This window comes from Trachemys scripta, chromosome 1, assembly GCF_013100865.1.
Source record: "Trachemys scripta elegans isolate TJP31775 chromosome 1, CAS_Tse_1.0, whole genome shotgun sequence".
NCBI lineage: Eukaryota > Metazoa > Chordata > Testudines > Emydidae > Trachemys > Trachemys scripta.
Genome location: NC_048298.1, coordinates 80,169,689 through 80,186,191, shown reverse-complemented (window position 1 = coordinate 80,186,191; position 16,503 = coordinate 80,169,689). Strand labels below are relative to the sequence as shown.

The following is a 16,503-nucleotide window of genomic DNA, read 5'->3' as shown; positions in this document are numbered from 1 at the left end:
CCCCCGTCTCTTGACTGCCCCCTCCAGAACCTCCCTGCCCCTTCTCCGACCCCCTGCCCCCCTTGTTGTTGGCCTTTCTTCACCTAATGTCTGGTGAACTTGCTCAGAAATTGCCTGAGCTGCTGGGCAGCAGCGGGGGAGGAGCTCCAAACTGCCGTAGCCGATCTGCGATGCAGGGAGGGAGGGAGGGAGGAGGAGCTCTCTCTGGCTGAGTGTTGGAGCCCCAAGTAAGTGACACCGGCCGGCCGGCAGCTCTGTTAGCCGCGTGTGCTCTGCATTGGGGGGGGAAGTCCGGACATTTACAAATTTCCCCCGGACGCTATTTTTAGTTTAAAAATGTCCGGGGGAATCCGGACGAATGGTAACCCTAAGGGGGGTTGGATGGGGCAGAGGTTCGGGGGGGCAGGGAGAAGGGGGAGTTAGATGGGTCAAGGGTTTGGGGGGGCAGTCAGGGGACAGGCAGCAGTTGGATAGGCATGGGAGTCCCAGGGGTTTGTCAGGGGACAGGTAGCGGGTGGGGTCCTAGGGGGGAAGTTGGGGGGTGTGTCTCAGGAGGGGGCAGTGGGGACAAAGAGAAGGGAGGCTTAGATAGGGGGTGAGGTCCTGGGGGGCAGTTGGGACAGGGGTCCCAGGAGGAGGTGATCAGGGGACAGGGAGTAGGGAGGGTTGGATGGGTTGGGGTTTCTGTGGGGGGCAGTCCGAGGGAGTGGATGAGGGCAGGATGGGGCTACCCTCCCTCCCCGTGGAGTGTCCTATTTTTTGAATGTTAAAATATGGTATCCCTACTCACAGTGCAGCTCGCCATTCACAGCAGGCTGCAGCATGAGGTCTCAGCTTCCTCACTCCCTCCCCCTCTTTCCTGTTGGTAGTGGCCAAGGGAATGCTGGGAAATGTAGTTCTTTCCCTGTTTCAGGGCTGGCTCTATAGGCAGGGAGCTAACCAACGAACTACAGCTCCCAGGGCCCCCTGTTGGTTCTCAGCTCCCATGCTGGATCCCTGCTGCCCCTGCAAATAGGCTTCCCCAAGCACATGCTTGCTTTGCTGGTGCCTAGAGCCGCCCCTGCATTTATGACATGGATCATTGTACAGTGGGTGGCATTCAAGAGTATGAAAGTGAATTTAGACCAGAATGGAGGTGTAAACCTAATGGGTCCACATTGCAGTTGATTTAATTGGTGTCACAGCAAGCCAGCAGTGTCCTAACATTTTCAATGGTGTATGCGAAGAAACTAATTTTGGTGCTGGTTTGATATAGTGAAGTTACCATGGTAACAGCTTACCCAGTTCTTCAGCTCATCAGTACAGGTTGAACCTCTCTAGGCTGGCATGCTCAGGACCTGACTGGTGCCGAACCAGAGAATTTGCCGAGGTTAATGCAGAGTGCCAGCGGGTATTGGCCAAGGGCTCCATGCCAGCCCCAGGTCCCAGCTGCTAGCCCCTCACCCGGGGTCCCAGATGCCTGCCCCAGGTCCTCCTCTTCCCTCCCAGAGCTTGAATGCCATGAATCAGCTGTTCGCGGCACTCCAGAAGCGCTGGGAAGGAGGAGAAGGAGATGGTAAGCGCAGGGCCGCCGGTGCGCGTGAGGCACGGGGGGAGGGAGGCAGAGGGGGGAACTTGACACTGGTGGATACTTCGCACCCACTGATTTTTCCCATGGGTGCTTCATCCCCAGAGCACCCATGGAGTTGGTGCCTATGCTGGACCACAGATGTTGCCGGACCAGGGAGTGCCGGATTAGAGAAGTTCAGCCTATACATTCAGAAAACATGAGACACCATGAACACTATTGTTCTCAACCAGGAAATAGTGTAAATGTTACACTTATGATAGCGTTGTCAAGTTTGATTATACTTTTATAATTTTTGTCAACAGTTGATTGTCTGCACAACGTATTTGTTTAAATAGTTTATACTGAATGAGAAACGGTTTTGTGTAGAAATGTAGCTGACTCTTATTTTCCTTTTTGTCTACAGGAAGCCTTGGAATCTTGCCAGACTAGGGTTTTTAAGCTGGAGTTCCATCAGCAAGAACAGCAAGCACTGCAGTCAGAAACTGTGAATGCCAGAGTACTCCTAGGGAAATGTATAAATGTAATCTTGGCCTTCATGACCGTCATCTTAGTGTGCGTTTCTACCATTGCAAAGTTTATAGCTCCTATGATGAAGAGCCGTTTCCATATCATCTGCACTTTTTTTGCAGTGACTCTACTTGCAATATTTTGTAAAAATTGGGATTACATTATCTGTGCCATAGAAAGGATGATCATACCAAGATGAATCCACTAGTCCGGATCTTTTATTTTTTTAAAGAAATGTGTGTGTACAAACTACCAAAATTTTTAATTTTGCAATTTAAACATGCAGACTGGATGAAGGCTATAAAAACACTTGAATGCTAAGGTGTAAATACTTCAATTTATACTCCGTGGCAGTTATTTGCCTATTCAATTATACTGTATGTAATTGGCTAAATCTATTACAAACTGCTCACTCCTGTAAATCTTTTGCCTTAATCTTACCAGCTTTCCACTTTACAAACCAGCACATCTACAAGAGGTCATGCTACTGGTGATGTAAGAAACCTGAAGTGTATTGTGTCATTAACTAAAGTGAGGAGGAGTGATGGTGAGAGTGCATTATAATAAGTGTGTACTTGCCCCATTCCTATTGGATTAATTCAGCTGTCTAGCTTCCCATATGAACCAGGATAGAATGGCTAGCTATATTTTACAATATTAGGAAATACCAGCCATACTTATAGTATTTCCTAATGCTAGATGATTTAACATCTGTGAATTAGAAACTGGGAAGGTGCTTAATCACAATCCAGCACCATTTCCTGATGCTTCTGCCAGTAGGCCCATACTCAGACAGATTCTGTAAATGTTATACTTTCCCAACAATTTGATATGACTAGAGTCTCTTGTGATACACATTAGTAAATATTGTATCCTTGAGCTATTCTTTATCATGTGTAGGAAATATATAAATGTAATAACATGCCTCCAAATATGATGCAGTGAATGAATTATAAGATCACAAGGACATCTAAGAAGAATAAAGAAACTAGTAACCAGTGCGGATGCCACTATGTTGACTTCAGTACCTCTTCTTGTCATATTTCAGGCTTTGCAGATTGCAAAGGGAGAGCACATAAACAATTGTTTAAATTTTTAACAGTCAGTTGATAAGCTTTCCAATTAACATGAAATGGATAACACTAGGCCCCAAGTTGGAATAGGAGTTAGTAATTCTGAAGGAAGTTGGATGCTGTAAGTTTTTTTTGCTTCAGGGTTCCACAGGGGATGTGCAGGAACCACCAGGTCAGGAGGATTGGGAAAGAATGAAAGTTTATATATTAGAACTAACGTGCAATGTCTTTTGTGAGAAATTCCTGAGAACAGTGTTTTAGACATCAGACAATAACATCACTATGAAACAGGTAGGTTTTTTTAAATATAATTTATTTTGCCTGATCTAGAAACTACAAAATATTTTTCTTGAAATCCTTTGTTGCCTGGATAACCAGATATGATGTAAAATAATATATGAAATAAAATATCAGGATTCTTCTCCACTTGTATGTATCCAGAAAAATGACAAATGTCTTGTTATTTAATTTAATATTTAGTGCTGTTTGCTTTTAAGATATGTTGTCATGACAGCATTATTGTTACTTTGGTCGCAGGGGTAATTATGCCTGAATTTTAATTAAGTGCAATAATTTGTATGGAAGTCTTTAGAAATTCTTATATGGAAAAAAGGAAAAAGCACTTTGTCCTTTCTTCACCATAACACGGTTTATAATTAATCTAATAGCTTGCTGTGGCTTCAGGGGCTGAACAAAGAGCATGGCTAATGGTGTAAATAATGATATAACTGAGACTTTAGAAAACTAAATTTAAAAAAAAATCATTAAAGAAATTCTGATATGTGCAATGTTTTTGAATATAGAAAGGAATTGAATCCAGAAGGATTGTGATACTTGACTTGCTGCAGGCACAGGAAATTAATCAATAGAATACACCCACTTTATCTATCTGGACCCTGTTCAATCTTCCAGAGGAAGGTGGAGGAAATTAAAACAAAAACTTGCTGATAGTGGCATGACCTTCCATACCTCAAACTTAACAGTCAGTTTAACACTGTATATGTGAGCAAGAATTGCCATATATTCGTCCAAATCCATTTATTCTCAAAGTCACTATTGGTATCCAAGTAATTAGTCCTCTTTTCCTTGATTTCTGAAAGCAAAGAATTCCAAACACTGATGACCCTTCTGAGGGGGGGAACAATCAGTGTTAAACCTAAACTTTACCTTTTGCAATTTGCAGGCAGGTCTTTGTGCGTTCCTGTTGCTGTTTAGTTCAATGAGATCCTTATTCCCAATTCTTTTATCATCCCCATTTAGGTATTGTATGGATACATTGCATTAAAATTTCATCCCCTAACCAGTCCACCCACTCATAGCTACCTCATCTATCCAGTTGATAGGCTGAGGAGATTACAAACTGTATCAGTTGAAGAGATTAAACAGATCTTCATAGTGAAGTCTCCTCCATAACTTTGAAAAAACGTAGCTGCTCCTTTCTGGATTTACTCCAGAATTTGTACATCCTAACAGAGGATTTCCCTTGTTTTGTTTATATACCCTTTTGATGCAGCTTGGGAACCTTTTGGCCTTTACTGCGTTAAACAGTAAATTCCCATCTTCATTACAGCTAACATGAATATTAAGTTCTTTTGTTGTCGGTACTTTCCAGTTCTTTAGCCAGCAATTATATTTTAGATTCAAAATCCTTTATGACTTGCATTAAAATCCATCAGCCATTTTATAAACCATTCCCCTAATGTATTTAAATTTTTCTTACCAATTTACAACTTTGTGTCTAAAGGTGAGTTTGGAGGGGACGGACCTAAAAGGAAGAGCCCCAGTACTGACTCTTGACATAATATGCTAGTGACTTCTCTTCATTGTAATCCATTGTCATCCTTTTTGTATCCTCCATTTAATCATTTTGATATTCAATTTATATACCTGCATTCTAGGCCGGACAATAGAAAAATCAAGCATTGATATAGTACTTTTGTTAAATGGCTTACAAATGTCTACATATATGTAATATGGATGCTACTTGTCAGTAGCTTTTCTGAACTCAGGAAAACAATTGTTTAGTTTAGCATAATTTAGATACCTTTATTAATTTAACTTTGCTGATTCCAATGTAGAAACCTTGAATTTGTGACCCATTCTGTCTGATCTGTCTCTGACAATTTCCAGGATCAGGACATAACAAATTAAGCCTCTTTAACTATGTAAGATCAGCCAGTCTCTCTCATAAGCAGAAAAATCTGTTACAGCCATGCTTTGGGAATACAAAGACATCTGTACTTGGGTAGAATATGGTAACTACCAACAAGTGATCTCCATGTAAAATGAGAATGTAATGCTCAAAGGAACTGTTTTACCGTTGGCTGATCAATCTGACTGACTCCAAATCAGAAATAGTGAGGTCTTACATAACAGATGCAGTGCATTTCCATATTGGCTTTGTATTGGAAATAAAACACATTTAAAAATCACAAGACATCTCTAAAGTAAGAAAAAAGAAAATGCTTCTCAGTGCAAGTTAATACAGACCTAACCGTTCTGTCAATCACGCACTTTCATCTTTATAGGTTCCCTTCTGAGCTCTATCTAAAACCATACCAATGTTCATAGGCTGTCCCAACCAATAGCAATTTCAAGATCTTTCTCCATGAAAAATGCTCAGATTCTTTATGGATCGCACGTCTTCTGTCAAGTCTCCCCATCTTCTTCCCTTCTCTTTCCCTGCGGCTGTCCTGGTCCTTTGGTAATCTTTCCCTCATGTTCTATTTTAATATAAATTTCAAAAACTAATTAAAAATGCTTCAACATACCATATTTTCCCTCATTTTTGCTTCAGTAATTTGCATATGTCCTGTATTACTTGCTGACCCCAATCTTCACTTTCCCAACTCTTCCAACATTTTGTATTTTTTTTCTCCTTATGTACCCTTATCTGTGGTAAGCCAGGGTGTCTAACTTGTGTTAAGGAAGTGGAAGGTAGCTTTTAATATGCTCATGGCACTCAATCCCTTTAAATGTATGCCAAACTCTTTGAAAATCCCTCTCCCAAAATATGTTGAATTCTTTTCTCTGGCTGATTCTGGCTGGCAATCAAAGAACCACTTAATTTCATTGCCAAGTGTAGCTTCAGTCTCAAGATCCTTAGTAAGTTAGTCATAATTGGTTGGAACTGTGTCTAGTAACACTAGTCATTATGGTTAACATTCTAACTGCTTGAGAGATAAACACATCTTTGAAAGCCCCAAAGAGTTTGATGATAGAATCCATACCTGTTGATTCCTGGAGAGGTAATTTCCCATGACAGTTACCTTCACTGTTAGTTTCACTGTTAGCTACCTTTCTAATTTCAGCCCACTGATCCAAATCAAGGGGTTTCTTTAGGGCAGGGGGTCGGCAACCTTTCAGAAGTGGTGTGCCGAGTCTTCATTTATTCACTCTAATTTAAGGTTTCACGTGCCGGTAATACATTTTAACATATTTAGAAGGTCTCTTTCTATATGTCTATAATATATAACTAAACTATTGTTGTATGTAAAGTAAATAAGGTTTTTAAAATGTTTAAGAAGCTTCATTTAAAATTAAATTAAAATGCAGAGCCCCTTGGACCAGTGGCCAGGACCAGGGTAGTGTGAGTGCCACTGAAAATCAGCTTGTGTGCTGCCTTCGGCACACATGCCATAGGTTGCCTACCCCTGCTTTAGGGCTTCCCACACAAACCTAGTGAAAGATGCCCACATACATTTAGTTCCACTGTTGTCCAAAGTCACTGATATTACTCTGACTGGATACTATCCTATTCAATTTCTTCCTGCCTTATATACTATAAGTTCAGTCCTTCATGTAACCCAGTGATGTTTCTTGTCTTATTAAGCTCCAGTTATACTAGTTCCGGCTTTTCATAGAGAGCTATTGAATCTGGCCACTGCTTGTTTAGTATTAAAATGCCTAACATTAAGAAGTGGAACCGCTACTGGAGTACCATGTCCAGTTCTGGTGTCAACATTTCAGGAAGGACGTTGATAAATTGGAGAGGTCACAGAAAGAATATTGAGAATGATTAAAGGGTTGGAAAACATGCCTCACAGTGAAAGATTCAAGGAGCTCAATCTGTTTAGTTTATCAAAGATAAAGTTAGGGGGTGACTTGGTCAGTCTATAAGATCCAGATGCTTAATGTATTTAGGCTCGTATTCTGTTCTATATAGGTTTTTATACCATGCACATCACCATAGTATCTGAGCACCTTCCAGTAGTGCATTAAGCAACATGACTACACATCGGTCACATTGTTTGTGTTCTCATCCTCTTCCCCAGAGGGAGAAGCATGTGGAGTTGAGTGTCTTGTTTTGGTAGGGTGGGGTTTTGTTTTGTTTGTTTGTTAAATATAGCTGTTGCTATGTGTTCATGTTTGAGAAGAAAAGATCAAAGAAATGTGCCTTGCACTTTGAGTGGAAAGTGACAAGGGTTGTAGTAGTTGTTAGTTCCTGGGAGTTTATTCCAGTCTCATACCATCCCTGGAGAAGGTTGTGTCTCCTGCATAGACAAGCTTTACTCTTATTGTTGAGAGTTGCATTGTGCCAGAGGAGTGAAGTTGTTGACCGTGGTCTTCGTCCCAGAACTTTTGGTCTTTTAGGTATTCTGAGCCCAGGCTATGGAATGCTTCGAAGATAAGGACTGAGACCTTTAACTTGATTTGAAATTCTATGGGAAGCCTGTGTAGGGAGCAGAGGACAGATGTGATATGCTTATAGTAGTCTGTGTTGCTGAGGAGAGACACACTGTAGCATTTTGTACTAGTTGGAGTTTCCTAAGTTCCCACTGATTTCAGTGAAAGTTAGGAGCCTAAATACCTTTCAGCATCTTTGCATAAGTACCTACATTGAGAACAGAGATTTGATAATAGAGGTCTCTTCAATCTAGCAAACAAAGATATAACATGAATCAATGGCTGGAAGCTGAAGCTAGACAAACTCAAACTAGAAATAAGGTGCAAATTTTTAACAGTGAGGGTAATTAATCCTTGGAACAATTTACCATGGGGTGTGGTAGACTGTCCATCACTCAAAAGTTTTAAATCAAGATTGGATGCTTTTCTAAAAAATATGCTGTAGTTCAAACAGGAATAAATGCAGGGAAGTCCTATGGCCTGTGTTATACAGGATGTCAGACTAGATGATCACAATGTTCCTTCTGGCTTTATAATCTATGATTTACAAAAATTAGCTAAACAAGCTCAAAATACAAAGAGGATCCGGAATCACTTAGGTGCTTTTGAAAAATTTTACACCAAGTCCTATTTTCAGAAGTAACATGCTCTGAGACTTAGGCACCTAGATTTTATATTGATTTTTTTTTAATAAGGCAGTTTTATAACTTCTTCCAGATAAACAAATATATATTCATAGCAAAACTTGAAATACAGTACTGTAGACACAGACAGGTTTTTAAATGAAATTTGAATGCCAACAGAATGAGCTTAATCTGGTAGTGAAGCAGAGTTCAGTTTAAAAAATGAAAATTTTATATTAAAATAATGTAAGGGAAAAAGAAAATATTGCAATTTACTGAATTGCTTAATCACCCTTGAAGAACAAAAAGCACTATAAAATCCAGTTTTGAGGCCAGTAAAATCCTGTCATCTGTTTTCTAAGAAATTAGAAGACAATGTACATACAGATTGCATGGGGACTTGATTGAATTGTCTTGTAAATTTGATTTTATTGCATATGTGTGGTGTATTAAGTTGTACTGTTGGTAGAAAGCTCTTTCTTTCCAAGAATCTATCTCCCTTCCTTTTTTGTAAGGTAATGCTGACTAGGCAGTACTGAAGTGTACTGAAAGCTGTTTATTTTTATTGACTGAAAATATTTGTGTCAGCATATAACCTTTGTATCTCGTACCACTTTCATTTTGTGCAGCACGGTGTAAAAATACATCTATTAATGTATGTAGTGTATTTGTGTATTTCTTGGTGTGTCATGACTGCTCAAAGGTGCCATTAACATTTTTTTTTAAATAAAAGTATTTTAAATTTAATTTGCTGTTAAAAGTTCATTTTCTTACAATTATCATCTGATTGGTCAAATCCATCTCCCTATTATGCTTTCTCTGTCCATATCTACATTTCTTAATGGAGAGCATTCTCTAGTTTCAAAATAAAGATGAAAACTATTCAGATTTTGATTTTGAGTGCTATACCCTGTGGGTGTCAAAAATTGAGATCTTGGATTTTATTTACAGCTATGGCTTGGCAGTGGTGTAAAGGTCAGAGGGGGAACCATCGCTAGACTTTTTTTTCCAAATTCAGTCTGAACATGATATACGGTGAAATGGTTTAATTTTATCAAGTGTTTGGAGTCATTTGGGACTTTTTCTTTGGACAATTGAAATAGAAGCTTGACGTTTGTTTGTTTATTTATTTATTCTAGTGTCAGAAAACAGGTTTAGGCACATCACCAAATATTACTACTGTTGAGAATCTATTCTTAGAATGTTCATATTAAGTATAACAATTCTTAATTAAAAAAACAAGTGCTCACGAAAGGTGTTAGACTGACAGCCTTTGGGACTCAGGTCATGTATACCCAGACAACATACAGCACAGACATAAGCAGTACCAGCAGGCCATTTTGCTCTGTGGCTGTGCATCACACCTCCTGTTGAGGAAATGGGATAAAATTGTTTTTATGTCCAGTCAATTGCTTCCCCTTCCAAGTAATGCCAGTTTTAGTGCTAGGTTTTGATATGAATGCTAGGTGCTTTAATCTTTAGTAAAGAGATCAAGGCTAACTCATTTCACAAACTGTAGGTTGTCCTCAGACTGTAATTATTTTTGGTTCTTGCTAATGTTGGCTGGATGCATGTTGGTGGCCCAGAGAAAAAAATGCTCTACATTACTAACCATCTGACTCAGACCTCACAAAGGGTTGTATATGCTTGTACACATATAGCACCAAATTCAACTTGTTGAAAATGAAAGAGGCGTCAGCACTGGGGTGGTACAAAACATTGATTATTTGTGTCGTGGTAGCACAAAGAGGCCAGGGCCCAGTTGTGCTAGGCAGTGTACAATGCCATCCTGTACAAGGATGAAGGTCCTTGCCATGAAAGAGTTTACAGTCGAAGACAACAGTTCGATACAAGAAACAGACAAGAGTATATATGAGGAAATAATGAGATGGTGCTGGTCAGCATGATAACCAGTGACTGCAGCGAACAATTGTCAAGTTTTGGTAGGCATCATAGCAGAGAAATGTCTTAAGGGGGTATTTGAAGGACAACAACGTAGTTTTCCAGATATTTAGAGAACTCCACTCACACATAACAAGGTTATATGTTGGAAAAGTATTTAAATGGCCAATCAAAATGGGCATTTGTGGAACAATGGCAGAAGTTGGTTTCTTTATATTGTATAAGAGGTGATAGGTAGGGTGGGGAATAGGATGTGGAAGGCCTTCAAAGTGAAGACAAGTAGTTTGTGTTGATGCGGTAGAGAGGCATATGGCCAAACTCTGCCTCCAGGCTTTATACACTCCCCCTACAGCTCCTCTCTTAGTTCTGCAGAGTGAACTTCTTTCTTTCTACAGTCTCCAGGTTGACTTGTTGCTCCTGGGCATTATTCTTCAGTTTCACAGATACGCCTTTTTTTTTTTTTTTTTTTTTAATTCTTGTATTATTTTTTCATCCCAGACTTTCCAAGACAGACTGCATTTAAATGTTCTAGGAAATTGTATTTAGCTTTTGTATTAACATGTTCTATCTTAAATAAGTTCATTACTTTGCATGTGTTTACTTTATTACTCAGTTCAAAGCAAATGGTAAAGTTGGATGTACACAATTGCAATTCTTGCCTTTTAGTGAAAAAGTACAATAATTGAAAGTGCTAGAGTTCTCCCTACAGTGACAATCCAGATCAGGACTGAAATAAATGAAAAGATGATATGAGGAACTCTGCACTGCATCCTCCTGAATTCTTACTTGACATAGCGTTTCACTTATATTCAGACTGTTGATTTAGCTGAAAATTCATTCATTTTGTGTCTCTGCTGGGTGACAGCTGAGTCCCCCAGTTGATAGCAATCCACCTTTCACGACATGAACTGCCAGCTTCAGACAGAGCTTGGGCAGAGAGGCTGAATTCTCTGTCTCCAGTACAAGTTCTAAAGTTAACTGGTGCTCAGTTGGTAAAGGAAAATTCTCATGAATTTTCTGGCTTTATTATCTAATATTTTATCTCCATCTCAAAACAGGGAAACTTTGGATGGGACTTTTATGACTGTGGCTGCATTTGTTTAATCCACAATCTACTCTTCTGGTGAAGATTCGGATTCTGTTCTCCCTTACACTTGTGTAAATCTGGAGTAACTCCACTAAAGTCAATGGAGCTGTACAGGTATCTATCTGATGTAAATGAAAGTAAAATCAGGCCTGAAGTCTGTAATATATAAATGCAACACAAAAATATTATCTAATTTTAGCCCACCAGGACACAGTCTGTAAGCAACCTCAGTGTTTGCCTTTTGAATACAATTTTATTTTTTTTAATTTACAATTTTGTGATCATCTTACAAACATTTTTTAAATTTAAAAATGTTGAAAAATTGGAGAGGGTTCAGAGAAGAGCCAGGAGAATGATTAAAGGATTAGAAAACATGCCTTATAGTGATAAAATTAAATGGTTCAATCTATTTAGCTTAACAAAGAGAAGGTTAAGGGGTGACTTGATTACAGTCTATAAGTACTTACATGGGAAACAAATATTTAATAATGGGCTCTTCAGTCTAGCAGACAAAGGTATAACATGATCCAATGGCTGGAAGTTGAAGCTAGACAAATTCAGACTGGAAATAAAGTGTGATTATTTTTTTAAAATTATTTTTAACAAGTAATTAACCATTGGGACAATTTACCAAATCATGGGGGATTTTCCATCACTGATAAATCAAGGTTGGTTGTTTTTCTACAAGACCTGCTGTAGGAATTAATTTGGGAAAGTTCTATGGCCCGTGTTATACAGGAGGTCAGACTAGATGAACACAGTGGTCCCTTCTGGCCTTGGAATCTATGAATAGGTTGGTATTTATGTTAGAAAACGCCTACTTTCCCTAACAGCTGTGAACCCTCTTTGTAATTTTTTTCACTACTATAAAAGCCATATGTTAAAGAATCAATGACTGCTTACATCCAAATCAAATAGAATAGAGAACATGGGACTGTGTAGTCAGTCAGCAGTCCGCTGTAATATAACAAGACACTTAAATGGGACTGACATGGCTGCAACTACACAGCATAATATCCTGTTGATTGGTCTCAGTCTTTATATCTATTGACTCCATGGTTTTTTAGACTATACCAGGGATGAAATCCTGGCTTTGTTGAAGTTAATGGCAAAACTTCCTTGACGTCATTGGGGTCATGTTTTTACCCCAGGAATGAAGAATTCCAGTGACGTTTTGTCTTCTGACTATAAATGTTTTTCTTAGGAGCACCACATACAGTATCCACTCTATTTAATTTTTCCTCTTCCTCAGCCTAAATAATGCAACCATTGGAGCCAGTCATCTCTGGGGCTTGTGTTAGAAGGTATGGGGCTTTGTCCTGTCTGTCTGGGACTCAGAGTATGTTTATACTGCAATTACAGGTTGTGACTGCAGCACAAGTTACTATACCCAAGCTAGCTTTAATCTAGAGCAATGAAGTTGTGGAAGTGTGCGTTTCTGCTCAGGCTGTACAAATCTGCCCAGAACCTGGGATAATTACTCAGTGGACTGGTCTGCACTGAAATGTAGGCTACAGCAGCTTCACTGCTCAGGTACCTGAGCTCGCTAGATGAAAATTAGCTCAGGTACGTTTACGTGAACTATAATCACAACCTGTGCTTTCTATCTAAGATTGTTGCCTGCCTAATACTTCCAGGCCCAGCTGATGCAGGAGCAGGATAGAGCCTTTGATCACCACATTTATTAATTTCCCATGCGGCATCTCTCTTGCTAGACTGCATTTAGGCCAAGGTGACTGTGAAAGTCCCCAGGAAGGCATCTCACTATCATCTGCCCTTAGCGTGAGAGAGCCTTAACTGTGTCTGCCAGGGGTCAGCTCCCTGACAACCCTGGCCACAGGCAGAACAGGTACTCCCCTCTCAGCCCCCGCAGGCTCTGCTGTCGCTTTGTGAGTAAGTAATAGATATAAAACCCCCAAGGACTCAAAGCGTACCTCTAGAGTGTCCAGCCTCTTAGCCACTGACACTCAGAAAATTACCAGACCCCCTGCTCCTAAGTACACTGTAGCCTACCAGATCACCTAAGAACACAGCACTGCTTAACTCACAGCACTTAGATTTATTTATAGAGAAAGCAAGTACAGTGGAACCTCAAAGATATGAACACCAGAGTTACGGACTGACTGGTCAATCAGACATGATGGGGAACCGGAAGTAGGCTATTAGGCAGCAGCAGAGACCAAAAAAACAAACCAGCAAATACTGTACTGTGCCTGTATTGCATCTTAAAGGTAGGCACATCTGGGCTTCCAGTCCCCACCCCCTTCCCTACTCACCATGGCAAGGGGCAGCCAATTACAGGTAGGAGGTGGTGAATGCTGTTTTCCCTTCTCCCTCCTGACTGGGAGCGGGGACAAGCTTGCAAGTTCAGAGCCTGGGAAAGAAACTTCCTGAGCTGCTACTGAAACCTGGCCTGGAGTGTAAGCTGCCGGAGCCCAAGCTCCTGCCTGCACGCTGGGATCTGGAGGAGCAGCTCAGTTTTAAAGGGCCACAGCCTGCACCACGCACCCACTGATATTGTGGTGCCCTAGGGTGCCTCATTCATCACCCTTGCAACCAGAGGGCTAGAACCAGCGGTCTGTGCCCATCCGCACTCACTGGGCAGCCACTGCAGAGCTGAGCCCCTGCTCCGAGCAGTCCGCTCTGAGGAGCAACCTATAACGGCTTGTTCATAGTAATGAACAACCTCCATTCCCGAGATGTCCGTAATTCTGAGGTTCTACTGTATAAGTTTATTTAACAAAGAAAGCAATTAATATGATAAACAGAAATATTGGAAACAAAGGGTTACACATAAAACAGTCACAACACACATTCTAGAGCCTAAACTCAGCTAACAAATGCCCTCTTGTACAGGGCCGGCTCCAAGTTTTTTGCCGCCCCAAGCAAAAAATTTTTCCTGTGGCCCCCCTGGCCCCCCCCCCACCCCCTCCCTTCCCCCCCCCCCCCCCACCCCCCCCCCCCCCCCCCCGCCCCCCACGGCCGCAGCTCACCTCCTCTCAGGGCTGGCTCCCGGCTTTTTGTGCCCCAAGCAAAAAAAAAAAAAAAGGGGAGCTTAGTGCTGCCCCTTGGAAAGTGCCGCCCCAAGCACATGCTTGGAGGGCTGGTGCCTGGAGCCGGCCCTGCTCTTGTGTAATGAAGTCCTCACAGCATTTTTCAACCAAGATGGCTGAGATCCTCCTTTCATGAGGCCAAGCCGCTGGAAGGTTGCCTTTCCCAGCTGAAAGATCCCAGGGCATCTCTCTGCACCCCCCCAATACACCAGACCACCTTAAACACCTCAAAATATCTTCACCTCTCAAACGGGGGTCTTCCCCCATGCTCCTACTGTTTACCTCTTCCTGTTTATTTTCTTTTGAAGTTTCCACAAGCTCTTCATTAGTATTTGACTCAGTATGCTAATGGACTTTTATTGTAAGACCCATAATATACAATGCTCAGCTAAGGAGATAAGTGTTTCCTACCTCCTGTCTGGAGAAGTCTATCTCAATGCACACAGTCTCTCTGGTCCTTTAACTACAAAACCTTAAGAACATAATTTTTAATATATATATTCCTTACATATTATCTGCTTATACATTTTGCAAACATTATGATGACCAGTGTGACACAAACTTTCTGTAGAAACCTTATATGGCATTCTTTGGTGAACTAGAATGTAAATACCAGATGCTGGAGAGCCCTGTGACCCTTATGTACCCCTATACCCTCTCCCCATTGGCATCAGGAGGTCCTTGGGTCACAGTGACACATACTAAACATAGATTAACCACAGATTCATACCTGCTACTACAGCAATAGTCCTATCTAAAGAGACACTTCTGGATTACCAAAACTCATGTTTGTTCCACATAGCAGCTACTTTCACCCTTGCTCCATAGGGACAGCAAACAAGTCTGAAGTGAGCCTTTGGATTCATTACAGCATTTCTTCGCCATGACTACATATTATCTATCCCATGAAAAGAATGGAATTGGGGGAAGGAGGAGGGAAAGCCTGAATTGCACTTATATAAGACTCCGTTCCCATCAAATTCCTCTTTTCACTTGGGTAAACTTTCCTTTTTTTTTGTAAAATTCTGAACATCTAATCCAGTAAATTCCCATTGTTAAAGAAATAATTTAAGATTACATTGCTAGTAGAAATAAGGAATCTCAAATATTGGAAACCTAAAAGCTTTCCAGCTGTTTTTTTTTAAATTCCCATCCATTGGCCTGTCTCCTGTTTAACACCTTTCTTCCCTTGCTGTGCTCATCTGCTATTCCCTATGTCTCTTGCTGGTCCCAATCTGCATGTTCTCCCTTCCCTGGCCTTCTTTTCCAAGAACCCTTGAATTCTATCCCCTTGTCTCCTGCTTCATCTCCCTGCCTTTGATGCCTCCTGCAAGAGGACTCCTAGCACAGCCCCAATTTAAGTGACTACAGCAATTTTTAAGAGGAAAAAGCAGGCTTTGTGTTGCCTTTCACAAAGATGCTGCTTAGAACAGCTCTAGGGGAGATGGGCATGCAGTTCTGCTCCTTGCTTAGGACTTCAGACAATTAGATCTATTGGGTCTGGGTAGCTTTTTTTTTTAACAGCCTTTTTTTAACAGTCATTTTCTGAGAACTACACTTTACAGTCCTGTAAAACCTACTGTGCTTTGCATCCAAAACAAAAATCTTAACTTTTTAAAACAAAATCTTTGTTAACTTTGGAAAAAAACTCAATCTGTATTCGTGTTATTGCAGTATTACAAAATATTGCTACAGATTTAATGCTTTTCTTCCTAAAAGCTCCAGTTGTTACCATTTTGCTACTGAAATTGTCAAGATATTTATCATAACCTTCTGATTATAAAATTCTATATAAAATCATACATTTTTACATGATTTCATCTAAAGAGAAACAAATATTCAACCATTTTGCCTAGACTTATTGTTCTTGATCTTTGGGAAATAATTGTCACACGTACTAGCCTTTTCCATATCTAGGATTACAGCAACCTCTAGGGGAACTAATTGTAACTGTAATTTTTTTATGCAGACCTATAAAAACATTCTGGTGATATTTAACTTTGTTGTTGTTGATTTGTTTGTTTAATGGGGCTAGGAGCATAAGTGAATCATACCTTGTGAT

The 16,503-nt window shown here is 40.5% G+C and overlaps 1 protein-coding gene across 3 annotated transcripts in view; it reads left to right on the top strand.

The window, feature by feature from the left end:
- TMCC3 (transmembrane and coiled-coil domain family 3) overlaps window positions 1–2,977 on the top strand; it is a 227,791-nt gene extending 224,814 nt beyond the window's left edge. For all 3 annotated transcript variants that reach the window (XM_034772880.1, XM_034772869.1, XM_034772890.1), the window contains exon 4: window positions 1,974–2,977. In XM_034772880.1, coding sequence (XP_034628771.1) covers window positions 1,974–2,276 — 303 coding nt within the window. In that variant the 3' untranslated portion in view covers window positions 2,277–2,977. The remainder of the gene's footprint in view (window positions 1–1,973) is intronic.
- Window positions 2,978–16,503: the final 13,526 nt, after the last annotated feature.